The 13,782-nt window shown below is 33.6% G+C and overlaps 1 protein-coding gene across 1 annotated transcript; it reads right to left on the bottom strand.

The window, feature by feature from the left end:
• Positions 1-8,809: 8,809 nt before the first annotated feature.
• LOC133698229 (auxin-responsive protein SAUR63-like) lies at positions 8,810-9,391 on the bottom strand. Its single transcript, XM_062121091.1, has one exon. It carries the CDS (start codon positions 9,314-9,316, stop codon positions 8,870-8,872), a length of 447 nt encoding a protein of 148 aa, XP_061977075.1. The 5' UTR covers positions 9,317-9,391; the 3' UTR covers positions 8,810-8,869.
• Positions 9,392-13,782: the final 4,391 nt, after the last annotated feature.

Here is a 13,782-nt window from a genome sequence, read left to right as displayed (position 1 = left end):
AAAATTACAAAACCTCATATGGTCTTAAAGGGCGTGTAAATGGGAGACAATACTTGGATAATTTGTAGAATTTCTTAGTCTAAAGAAAGGGTTACAAAATATTCTAAAAGGGTTTCGAAGACGTGGAAAAAAATTAAAGATTTCTAGCAGCCAACCGTAGACCAGCTATACTTTGTCAAACTAGTGGCTTTCTGATTCTTTCTTCTTAGGACTGCCGGTCATAATACGTCGGCTGCCAAAAAATTGGTCAGCACTACGGGATGCATACCCCATGCATTAACTAAACAAAGCCCTTATCTTCATCCGACTTTGACTTGGAATTAGTCCTGGATAATATAAGCTAAAGGAAGCCTTTTCTAAAACCAAAAGTAAGAACGTAGGTGAAAATAAAGTTGCTTGATTCGAATTATCTACGATCACCTACCATTTTTTAATTAATCCTACCCAAGAAGGTGAGTTTACGAGGTAATTAAGAGGGAGAAGCACGAGCAGAACAGCACATAGTGCACAACTTAATTTTATTAATTGTATAATTATTAATATATGATTAGGATTTTTTTCCCCTGGCTCCTTTCACATTACTGGATTACTCTAATTAACATTGTTATTGCTTTAGTAAAGTATGATTGGTGGAACTAGCTAAAGATATATATGTGAACAAGAGAAAGATGGTCCGAGTGTGGTTTTAGTCAAACGTCATAAAATTACTGATCTACATGAAAGATAAAATAAACAGGGGCAAGCTTTTTCTTGCTCAATTACTTATTATATGTAGATCAGGAAAAAAAAAACTAATTAATGAAGGATTTATATGGTTGTATTTCAATGAAGTCTGCTGCTGAAAATAGTTATGAAATTTTTGTAAATCGTTCACACAAGGTAGATTAATGTAACTTGGGTTCAGCAAAATCTTTGTTCAGACTTGAGGCAATAAATTATGTTAGATGATTAGAAGAATGAAATTTCGAATATCTGATGTCAAAAATTTTAATAATTAAATCTGCAAAGCCAACCGAAACGTTTGAATTTTCTTTCCTGTACTTTAAATCATCTCATGCACTTTGGAACAGACCTGAAATTAAATTAAATTATAACGTTAAGAAACATTTTAAACTGGGGAGAATAATTGCTTTGAATCGTTTGACGGTGGATGAGAAGACACGTGACAGATCTGATTATTAATAAGTAATTAACCAGTTCATTTTTGTTTTTACATGCAATAGTCTAATTGATGATGTTATTGAATTTGATATATTCATAGATAAGATTATTTGATGTTTAGATAATAGTTAATTTTATATTTATATCTATATTTTCTTTTTTTTTATATAGCCTATGAAATATATTATCGATGGTAGAAGTTTAGGTATTCATAAAACAATATTTTTTTTTGAGAGGGGGGGGGGGTGTGGGGTGTAGAAACCATTTATTGATAAAGTCATGATTTTTAGATAAATAATTGTAATAAAAAAAACTTTCAATTTTAAGAACAATGATTTTTATTCTTGTTTTAATATAATAAATGCTCTAAGAATTAAGGGATGAATGCTTGGAGAGTAGAAATTATGAATTCTTTACCCGAGTGGTTCATGAGACATTTATAATCTCTGAATCTTGTTGTTTTAATGGAGTGAAGGAGTTGGAGAATCAGTTTCTCAAAATAGCATTAATGAGAGATAAAATCTCTTACACTTTATTAATGAGGGATACAAATCTTTTACACATTATTAATGAGAGACAAATATAATTTACAGATCATTAATAAGATGAAAATATAATAGGCCATTAAAAGACCTTTTATATAAATGTCGGGAGATGGTTAACTCCTGACAAGTGTATTGGGTTTCACACCTTGTCAGACCTACATTGACTTGAGATCAACACGTAGCTAAACTCAAGTATATTGAGTTTAACAACTTATCAAACTCACATTCACTTTAGCTCAGCATGTAACTGAATCCAAGCATGTTGGATTTAGCATCTTATCAAATCCACGTTGACGTGAGCTTGACATGTGGTCGAACCCAAGTATATTGGGTCTGACGACCGACTCATCAAATCCATATAAGTATGATAGGCTTAACAACTTGTCAGACCATGTTCAATTAGGCTCAATATGTGATCAAACCCAAGTATATTGTGTAAATCCTCGTATAAAAATAGACCTGCAGGAAGTAAGGTCCTGATGAGTAATGGAAACTCGAGATTAAAAGAAATGAATAAATGATGAAAATTGTAAAACCTTAGGTAAAATCTATAAGGATAGTGAAGTAAATATTATATTATACAAGTGAATCGACTATTTACATTAAGGGGATGATGATAGATTTGGAAATGTGAAAAAAAAAAGGTTTGTGTTAATTTTAAAATAAAAATAGGAGAATTAATTGAAAAATAAAAAAGTATAGAATGTGAATAAAAATTAAATAAAAGTTATTTATCAGGAAAGAAGAGTTATGGGATAAAGTTTAAAGAATTTTGATTTTACCAAGTCAAAATTTAGTTTAGACAGACATTAGAATATGGAAAATATAATCTAACGAACATAAAAATATACAATGTCAACTAGTAATTAACTTGAAAATTTATAAAGTTGTGATAAATATGGAGATTGTTTTTATAAATTTGGGTTTAAAATATTTAGAAAAGTATTTTGGAATTTTCAAATAAATTAATGTATTGTTTCACGCGTGAATGACCCTGACCGCACCGATATAAACCTCACGTGCAATTGTGCAGTTTTTAAACTGAAAAGAGATTAAATTAGAAGGAAAATTGTATTATAAATAGGGATGGAAGTTCCTAATAAGTTAGTTAAAAATATGGATGATTTACGTAAGTAAAACAGTACAAAAATTCTGATTTTTTGCGTTAAAAATTACTTGTTATTGTCCAGTTTTATACTATCATGTATAATTCTCAATGTGAGTGTTGGATCGGGCTAAAATATTATGAGTAACCTATTGGCACATCTTTCTATCATGGGTTAAAATTTCAGGTGAATTAGAGTTTAAAAAAGCCTTATGATAGCGCTAGAGTTCGAGTAAAATAACATATGGATAGGTAAAATTGAAAATTTAGCCAAAAACTCTTCCCTTCCCTTTGAAAAACCTGATGTGCAGATCATATTGAGGAAGAAAATCTTGTGGCTTCTTCTTCTCTTTTTTCTTCGTTCTTTCATTTTTTTTTTCTTAAGAGAAATCCTAAAGGAGTTTGATCTCTCCATGTTGTAAGTGTATGTTGTAAGTGTGGGTAAATGATCAAAACATTTAAACACTACACTAAGGGAGCAAGTAAAAATAGAAAAAGAGAGTGAACAATAGGGAGGGAGTTCACGGCAGCTTGGTGGGAGAAGAAGAACGGTTGGAAAAATTCAACTAAGAGCATTTTGAAGCTTAATTTGACGAATGGTAAAGACTTCTAAACTCATTTATACAAGTTTAAGTCAGATTACCTTGATTTGGCCTCGCAAATCAAATATATTAGGTCTTGTAATTTGTCAAATTCACGTTTACTTGGACTCTATATATAGTCGAACCAAAATATATTGGGCCTAGCAACTTGTCAAACCCATGTTCACTTGGACTTAACATCTAGCTGAACCCAAGTATATTGAGTTTAGTGACTTGTCTAACCCACATTCACTTGAACTTAGTATGTAGTTGATCCCAAGTATATTGAGACTAATGACTCACCAAACTCACGTTCACTTGGGCTTCGCATGTAACTAAACTCAAGTATATTGGGCCTAACAACTCGTCAAATTCACGTTCACTTGAGCTCAAGACATGATCGAATCCAAGTATGTTAGGTTTAGCATCTTACCAGACTCATATTAATTTGAGCTCAACACATGGTCGAACCTGAGTATATTAGGTTTTGCAAGACATTCGCTTGAGTTATCACCTCTTTATGGGTTTAGACTTTTTCACAAACCATAAAAAATAATGACTCATCACAAACCTTAATTATTATTTTATCTTGTTAATTTATTAGGATGAAAAGAATTTTTCTGGAGAATTGCATAAAGATATAGAATGATTTACACATTAATTTCAGTTAGTTAAAATCTCTAACTAATTAGTAATTCATGATCAAATATAATAATGTTGCATGATTTATAGATGTTTAATGGTCCATGAAAGAATTTTACACTTGAAAAGGAAAAAAAAGAATTTCTATGTTGCCGGCTGGCCGCTAGCCTGGACTAAGTAATTGATTTGACGAATTAAGATTAATTGTTTGATAAGTGGGCTATTAACGAGAGAATGGACTCTGGTGTGCTCTTTTTAGCAGGTTGTAGAAATACTGTACTTTTAGAGAGAGACTTTGGAATTTATGGCCATAGCTACATGATACCAAAACCTTCAAAAAAACATTACCAACTTGTATGCGGGAGCTTGGACCTGATTCTCCAGCTTCAGATTCAAAGTAGGCATATACAAGAAAACAACAATTGATTATATATATTTCTATAAGTTGCCTAAGGAAAATAAATTTACTAAGGATGAGATTAAGATTAGTTTTCATGCATAAGATGCAAGTGGCTATAATATTTGAATCCGATGACGTGCATAACTTGTGTCATGATTTTACTTAGTTGATTTAAGTTCATTTTATTTTTTAATAAAGTATTGTTTTTTATTGATTTTATCATTAAACATTGAATTAATTCAGAAATGAGCTTTTCAATTTTTTTTTAAGATTATCCTCGTAAGTTTCACAGATTAACTCAAGTTAATTCACATGGATTTAATATTTTTCTATCTTAATATTAAATCAAAATATTGTTCAATTCATGATTAATATCTATCTATTTTTTACAAGACACGCCATTAATACCTTGACTTTTTGCACTTTAAAATGTTTTTGCTCCTACCCACAGCACAAGCAAATAGACTAGTGGATTACTAATTATGCTCTTAAGATCATTAATTTGGAACTAGCTAGATAATTAGAGCTTTCGATATGGTTTATTTTTGTAGTACCAGACAATGGAACCTGAAAGCAAAAGCATTATTTGATTTCTCAAGGGATTATTCCTTTTGAATGGGTCTGAAGAAGCCTTGGGATCTAATTTAAGTGATTTTTATATTATTTATTGGATCTTTCATTCTGTTAGAGAAAATGATTGATTAATAATTAATAAAAAAAAGAGTTTGATTGGATTTTTTGAAGTTTATTCACTATTATAAAATTGGGTGCCGGTCAATTACGGAATTAGTGACAATTTCAGAAACTACATACTAAAGACTGCTGGCTAGTTTGTCCTCTACCGAGACAAGAAGATAATGAACAGAGACACTACATTGACATAACCACTGTCTTTTCCATTTCTTCATCGACTATCCCTTGGAACAAAGACACTACATGTTCCATGAAGACTGCATTACATGGTAATGTGATCGGTCCGTCGACTGGGGGGCCAAATTCTTCTTCAGACATTGCTAGGAGTCCTCTAACAATGTTGCTGTTAAGGTATGAAATAGGAACATGAAACGTCTTTGATCAGCTGTGTAGACTACAAAATGGCCCTTATCTGCTACTGTTAAGGCATGAATAGACTAAATTGCATAGATATCAATCTAGCCCGGGTTAACCCGACCAAGAAGGTCGGGTCCTGGAAAAATTAAAATTAAAAAAATATTTGAAATTTTAATATTTCATATAAAAAGTTAAAAAATAATATATATAGATATAAACTATACATGTTGTAAATAATAAAATTTCAAAGATTATTTCAAAAAAATTTTATTCCATATTAAAAAGATACTACTATCTTATTCTTTTAAGTTAAAATATTTAAATCGAAAAAAATCTTTCACTTTGAAAAAATATAACATTGTTTTTGTGAACATAGAGTGTATATATATATATTAAAGAGTTTTAAATTCCATAAATTTTATATTAAAAAAATAAAATATTCTTTTAATATTTATATAGTAAGTTTTGAAATGAATTAGTGTGAAAAATTAATTACTAAAATATATATATATATATATATATATAATATCTGGTAAGGGGATAAATCACATTAATAGACATCTGTAGATATGCTAACGCATCAAATCTATTACAAGACCATTAAAAACTTTTCTTTGAGTTCTTGACTCTTATAGTAAGTATGAGCCTGGACCTGAATAGACATCTATAGATGGGCCTATGTATTGTAATCCTTGGGCCTTTTGACTCCATTATTTATATTTGACCATTCTGCTTGAGCAGAAACGACATGTCATTTGAAGGATTTAGGCAGCCACTGCTCTTCAAAATGAAAGACCTTTCAAACATTTTCTTGCCTGGTGATAGTGAAGGTCTTAGCACTCCCTTGAGCATTTTCCACAACAACTATTCAACTTTCATGGAAAATTGTAACAATTGAATGGTATGAAATTGAAAACCAGGCAACCAAGCATGGAGAAATTTTATGCTAATTCTGATGCATTATATTAACTAAATCTACTTCTTTGGTCATGTCTAAAGGGACCAAAGTCACCGATGGCCATAGTTTCAGGCAAGACATGGAAGCATTCTGTCCCCCAAAACATAAAATCATTCATTCATATGGTACCTTGGCTAAGGATATTATGTAGGGTTTTTCCTGTGCTGCTCATTGAATCTGCACATTCATGCACTCACTTGTTCCTTTTTTTGTGGGCCTAGTTTGTCTTCATTTCTTCTTCTTACATGAATAAAGACTTGAACCAAATCATCCATAAAAAAAGGCTCACTAGCTTAACTTTTTTCTCTTGCCATACCATGTTTTGCAGGTTCTTGACTATCCTTGTAATGAAAATAATCCATGAAACAAAAGACGAATAAACATAATCATTTAGCCGAATTATTGCAAAGCATAATTCTGTCACCAGTAGAGCACACTGTCACTCGTAGCAATACCACACCGTTTCAGAGATCTATTTTCACATCTTCGCTGACAAAAAACCAGGCCTTATTTCAATTTTGCAACGGTTCTCTGCATTCCCTAATTTAGTTCCAAAATTATGTGCAGGTTAGATTAGATTTAATGTTACCTTTTCCATGTGAACGTGACGATTTGTGAGTGCCAAGATTGAGATTTCCAGGTAAAAAATATCAGTCTACAGGGAAAAAAAACAAAGGAAATAAATCCTATGAACAGAATTATGAGTGCCAAGATTGAGATTGCCAGTCAACTGTAATTTCTTGGACAGGAAGTAACATTTTTTTTTGGATTTTGAAAAAAAAAAATACTTGTTACTCACTACTGTTGTGAAAAGGAAAGCACTGTTATTAAACCCCATAGATCAACATGTCTATAGCCTAAGACTGGGTGTCAAAAAAGTGAATTTATCTGTTTAATTTAGAATTTGGATATAAACTAGATTGACTTTTTAAAACAAAATTCTAAACAAGATGTTTTGACTTTCTTCAAAAAATTGACCTAATCAATCCAAATAAAATAAAATCCTGGATGGGCTATAAAAGAAGCAAACCTGTAATACACAGGCTATGATGGCAATTTTAGAATTGGAGCCACAGCAAGCAACCTAAGCCATGGAACACCAGGTGGCTGAGTCAGGAAAAAGTCGTAAAAAGCACCAAAAACCTGAGAAAGAAAGCAGCAAAGTAGAGTAGAGCTAAATATAAAACTGCAAAAATAAAACTCAAAACCAATAAGAGAAAAATGACTAACGCAAGACTATAGGATAAGAAAGAACAAAAGAACCTGGAAGTTAACAATAAACAAATGACAGTAATTGGAATCCTAGTAGAGCTAAACCACTGAATAAAAGGGACAAAGCAGGAATGCAAAACAACGAGAGATGTACTGAATAGAAAAAGAAAAAAGAAGAAGAAGAAGAGCAAATCAAACCTAACTACATAAAAACCATACATATACACCTCCCAAACAGAGAAGATGGAATGGGCAACCCAAAGTAAATCCAGGTTCACGTTGGATCAGCACTTTTCCCAACACAAAAACACCCTGCATAACCTACAAACATCCTGCACAACTTGCCGACTTGGAGCGCCTTTCATGGGCAACCATTCCAATGCATCAATAAAGCGAAGAGGACCTACGAATCAGAGCCTTCGAGATCAGCACCAAATCCCCCCACAACAGCAAGCCGAAACCCAGCCCAAAAAGAAAGAAAAAGAAGGCTGATAAGCCAGCCAACACTGCGAGGCAAAGAGACAAACAACAGCTATCCCACCTCACCATAACAGCTCAGTTCTTGGTGGCTTTGATGGAGAAAGAGAAGAGGAGCGCGGGAAAACCGGGAGAGAGAGACAGAGCAAATCACAGAAACAGAGAAGATGAGCTTAACCCAATAGCTAGCAGCCCCAAACCCAGCCCCAGCAAATGAAAAACCCAAACCAAAAAACATAATGCCCCAGGCCGAATGAAGGGTCATTAACGCAAGAGAAAAAAAATAAGCATGCTCCTAACCTAAGCCCACCAACGTAAGCTGAATAGAAGTGGAAAAGGCCAGCTAAAAAAAGCCGAGCACGAGGTAAAAATCCAGCCAAGAAGCGCTTTGCACTGTTCCAATGAATAGAAAGTTGTCTCTTGATGTACAGTGGATTCACCAATCCTTTTAGTTTTTTTTTGTTATTTAATGAAATTTCTCAAGTGATTAAGTGAAATAACAACGCAATTTTGTGGACTATATTTAATAATTACTCAACTAGAGCATAAAATGGATTTTATTTTAACTAGGATGTATCTTGGGGTTGTCAAAACGAGGGATCCGGATTAATTTACTGTAGAATCTCAACAATTCTGAGATATGATGAATTCCATTGTCCAAGGAAGATCAACCAAACATGACAAAAGATCTAGAATTTCATTAATGTATCGATGTGTATACTAATATTGTAATGTATTTCAGAAGCTACAAATTGACAATTGGTGATGTCTAACATCATGATGAAGATGTAAAGATGATGAACATCGGTTGCTAGCTATGGCGACCAGTAATGCTTTCTCTATATCTTTAGCCACATTCTGCTGGATCAAGATGATTGCATATTCCATGAAGGTAGCATCACATGGCAATGTGATAGGTCCATCGCTTGTTAATCCAAACTCTTCTTCTGCTAGATTGAATAGCTCTCTAACAATTTCGTTGTTAAGGTAATTCAAGGGAAGCACAAAGCGTTTCTTGTCGGTAGTGTACACAACAAAGTGACCCTTTTCTGCTGTTGATGATGTGCTGCGGTCATCTGATTCTAGACTGCTAATGGTTTGCGGCAGAGTGAGCCTTTTTCGCCTAATGGCAGCCAGTTTCTGCCATTTTCTTGCTAATCTGATGAGCTTCTTAGCACTGATCATCTTGAGAGTGGTGAATCTAAGAAAAGAGATGTTTAGATCTTGAAATAAGGAAATGTTAATCTTGTGATGGATGGAAGGAAATGGAAGTGAGCTCATTATTTATAGACAAGGCTAGAGAAAATATAATCAACACTTTCAAGAGTTCAGGCAGATATGCAAAGCAAAACCATGTGAGAGGTGGGCTATGTGGGGTTCTTTGGGAGGTGGAGCTGTTTGCCACTGTGGGAGCATGGACAGGCATGCATGTAAGCATGTTTTTTTCAGTCAAACGGTTTAGCATTAAAACAGGTCCACATTTGGTCTCAAGATCCTAGTTTGCATCAAACTTTGTGACCACAAAATTGAATCTTGATCACATCCAAGAAATAAGCATGTGCATTGCAAGATACGAGCATGTTGGTCCCGAGTCAGGATGAACGAGCAAACAGGAAATGTGTGATCCAGTCAATCCTACTTTATGGGTTCATAGACTCGAGTCCATATATGATCGGATTGCATTGTTGGGAGATGGATTAGCAACAAGGATCTCATATCAATGTGTTCCCCATAGCTGAAAAACAGTCTAAAGAACCAAAGTGACTGGTGGTCAGGCATTCAGGTAAGAGAAGAAAATTTGTTCCAAAGACATAAAATCATACAGAGTGTACGTTGGCCATGGATATTATGCGTCATTTGAACAATTGACAAGATTTCAAATTTCTGAATAGAATATGGGTTGCATCCAACAGGGTATCATTTATACTGCTAATCAAGTTTTTTCATTCTCATTGTTCATGTAATAAATTTGACCGTTAATTTAGTTGATTTAATTTTTTTTATTTTTTAAATTGATTTTTTTTAGTTTTATCATTCAATATTTAGTTGATTATCATGAATTAAACTGTCATTTGTTTCGGTTTATTTTCTATGAAATTATTTTAATCTTATAACCCGAGTCACAAGTTTTAAAAGTTAACCTGAACAGATTTAGGTCATTTTTTATTTTCTTTTTTTAAATTCAATTTTATCATTTAATAATAAATTTATTGAAAATTGAATTTCATAATTTATTTTGATTTGCTTTATTTGAGATTATCATGATCTCAGAATCCAAGTCGTGAATTGAAAAGGTTTACCCAAGTTGATCCAATAAGTTGTTATCTTAACTTTTTTTTAAGAAAATGTCATCTTAAATATTTTTGAGTCAAAATATATTTTTATTAGTTATCGAGGTTATTTTTGGATCCATCAAATTAATAGGATCATATCGGTTCAACTTTTATTTTTTCATTTGTGTTTGAAATTTAAATTGTATAATTTTAAGTTAATTTATATTTGGATTTAAATTAAAATTATATTTGTTATATATATATAACAGTATAACTCTAAAATGCCACACCAAAACGCTTTGAAACTGAAACATATTGAAAAGCAAAATAACAACCGCAACGGAATTGACAATGCTTTGTTCCCCATAGCTAAAAGCAGTCTAAAGAGGCAGAGTGACTGGTGGTCGGGCATTCAAGGAAGAGAAGAAGAAAAATTGTCCCAAAGGCATAAAGCCATCCATACTGTACGCTGGCCATGGATGTTAGGTGTCATTTGAGCATTTATAGAACATGGGTTGCATCATCTATACTGCTAATCAAATTTTCTCTTGATAACCATATCTTCACTTGCCCCTTTTCACGCCTAATCATCAGTTTTTTAATTAATCAGTGAGATAGGATTAGCTGGTACCTATCTTCTTGCTGTGCACCATGTTTTCTGTTTGTTGATCCAGCTACTGGTAGTCTAAATAATCCAGCAAACAAAAACGATCGTCATTACTTCATAAATTATAGTCATCATCAAACCAAAAGTCCATGATTTTGTTCTAAACTTTCTGCATCTTAAAAAGATATAGTTGAAATTGCCTTTTATGTGTGACCATTAATTAGTATAGATTCATCAAAACCAACTCATATGCATCTTTAAGAACACATTTTTGGGGTTAAGATTTCTAATTGAGAATGCCATTACTCTTAAAAATAGAAGAACAATTTAGAAACGATTTGAGTCTATATAGCTAGAAATCACCTGTCACTGATGTAGCTTCTTATACAGGAAGTAACATGTTTTGGATTTAAACAGAAGCTACTGGTTTGATAAATGAGAGAAGCTAGAAATTGAATTGAAGTCTACATCAAGTAAAAGTTTAATGTCAGATACTTGAATCATTGCCATGATTCAGACTTAAAAAGATATATTTAGTGGCTGCCTCCTTACAATTTTTGTTAAGGTACTTGATCAGGACAGGTATGGATTTTACTTTTAACTGAGATGGATCTAGGGGATACCAAAGAGGAGTTGTATGAAAAATCAGCAAAACACGACAAAAATTCTTGAATCTCGTCAATGTATCAATGTGTTTATTAACTTTGTAATGTGTTTCAGAAGACAAAAAATTAGCAACTGTTGATTTCTAACATCTTGATGAAAATACAAAGATCATACGATGAGCATCGACTGCTGAATATGGTCATCAGCAATGCTTTCTCTACATCTTTAGCCGCATTCTGCTGGATCAAGGTAATTGCATATTCCATGAAGATAGCGTCACATGGCAATATGAGAGGTCCGTTGCTTGTTAATCCACATTCTTCTTCTGCTAGACTGAATAGCTCTCTCTAAGAATTTCATTGTTAAGGTAATCCAAGGGGATCACAAAGCATTTTTCGTCAGTGGTGCACACAACAAAGTGACCTTTCTCTACTGTCGATGATGTGCTGCAGTCGTCTGAATCTATACTGCTAATGGTTTGTGGCAAGGTGATCCTTTTTTCCCCTAATAACAGCCAGTTTCCTCCATTTCCTTGCCAATTTGACGAGCTTCTTAGCACTGATCATCTTGCGGCCGATCAAACTAAGAAAAGGAGTTGTTTAGACCTTAGAATATTGAAATGCTACTCTTCTGTTGGATGGAAGGAAATGGAAGTGAGTTGATTATATACACACACAGCCAATTCCATTACCGACACCCTCAACACAACTGGATACATGCAAAGCAAAACCATGTGAGAGTTTGGTTTTGTGGGGTGGACATGTTTGCCCATGTTGGAGCATGGAAGTATGCATACTTGTATGTTTTCAGTCAAGTAAAAGGTCCAACTTCTGTGTCTCTTGATCTAGCCCAATCGAAAATTTGTGATCCATAAGAATTCAGATACATTGATCAGCCTACATGGGCATGTGAATCCATTCCCTATGGTTTGGTGAGAGTTGCAATTCTATGCTTTAAAAAATAAGGACTACTAGCCCAACATGTCCATCAATTGTCTATCAAGTAGTAGCCACAGGTTCCTACTTGACGAGAATTGTGCCTTTTGAAGAATAATTAAATACCTTGTCCAGAAATTTACAATTGATTATACATTTTTACAATAAAATCTTGCTTGATCTTATGCCTAACCTTTTCTTTTTTGTTCTTGTCTTTGAGGCTCAAGGAGTTTAGGCAAAGTTTCGAAGACGAGCTTGTCTTACAAGCATGTTCATAATCTGATGAAGCAGATATTGAGCAGTACTATCTAGTGGTAATGGAATTGGTCAGAACTTTCTCAAAATCTTTGGCTTCCCCTCGTTGGCTGAGTGACAAAATGTAGCCAATGTATTCAGAATCACATGGCAATGTGATAGGCCTATCACTTGATACACCAAACTCTTCTTCAGACATCTTGAAGAGATCGAGAAAGATTTCGTTGCCCAGATACGCTAATGGTATCGCAAAACACTTCTAATGCCCTTTTTCAGCAACAAATGATGGATTGTTATCATCCACTTTCATCTTGCCAGTGATTCTTGAATAAGAAATTCTTTTAACCTTACTGCAGCTATCATCTGCCACCTCCTGGCATTTCTGATGACCTTTTTCAGACTAATCATGGTGGATTACTCATGACTCACAACTTGATCACTTCTATATGCACAAGATTACTTAAGGCCCTCCTCCCTTGCTGCATGGGATTCCTTTTCTGCGAATTCTATGTAAAAAAAATATACATGTGTTGGAATATTCATGAAGGATGTCAAAAAATTATTCAAGCAGATAATCTTCCAAAATATGTAATTTGGCAGGGCCTCATCATCATGTGGGCAAAAACTAACTGAACATATTCAAACCAGAGACAGTAACACGAAGGTTTTCAAGGGTTGGAATCTGGCCTCTAACCATCAAGAAAACAAAAATAATTCATTAAATTTTCTCTGTGCTTGTGATTATCTTTTTCTATCCGCCCAAACCCCACATGCCAAAATACAAAAACCGCAACCATTCTAGAGTCCTGAAAGATTAATGTCAAAATGTTGGCGTATAATTAGTAATATAATACTATCTTCAGGAGCCATTCTTATTAGCATCCATTTTGAGTCTCTGCCCACTTCCTTGCCAATTAGAACATAGGAACGGGTTCTTAGTGGGCTGATCATGGTTTCAAAGAAAATTAGTATAAG

Source organism: Populus nigra, chromosome 7, assembly GCF_951802175.1.
Source record: "Populus nigra chromosome 7, ddPopNigr1.1, whole genome shotgun sequence".
Taxonomy (NCBI): domain Eukaryota; kingdom Viridiplantae; phylum Streptophyta; class Magnoliopsida; order Malpighiales; family Salicaceae; genus Populus; species Populus nigra.
Note: the sequence above shows the minus strand (reverse complement) of the source record. Positions and strands in the feature narration are given on the sequence as shown.

Excerpts from the sequence above, each read along its gene's own strand:
- LOC133698229 (XM_062121091.1), bottom strand. The coding sequence starts at position 9,316 with ATGATCAGTGCTAAGAAGCTCATCAGATTAGCAAGAAAATGGCAGAAA.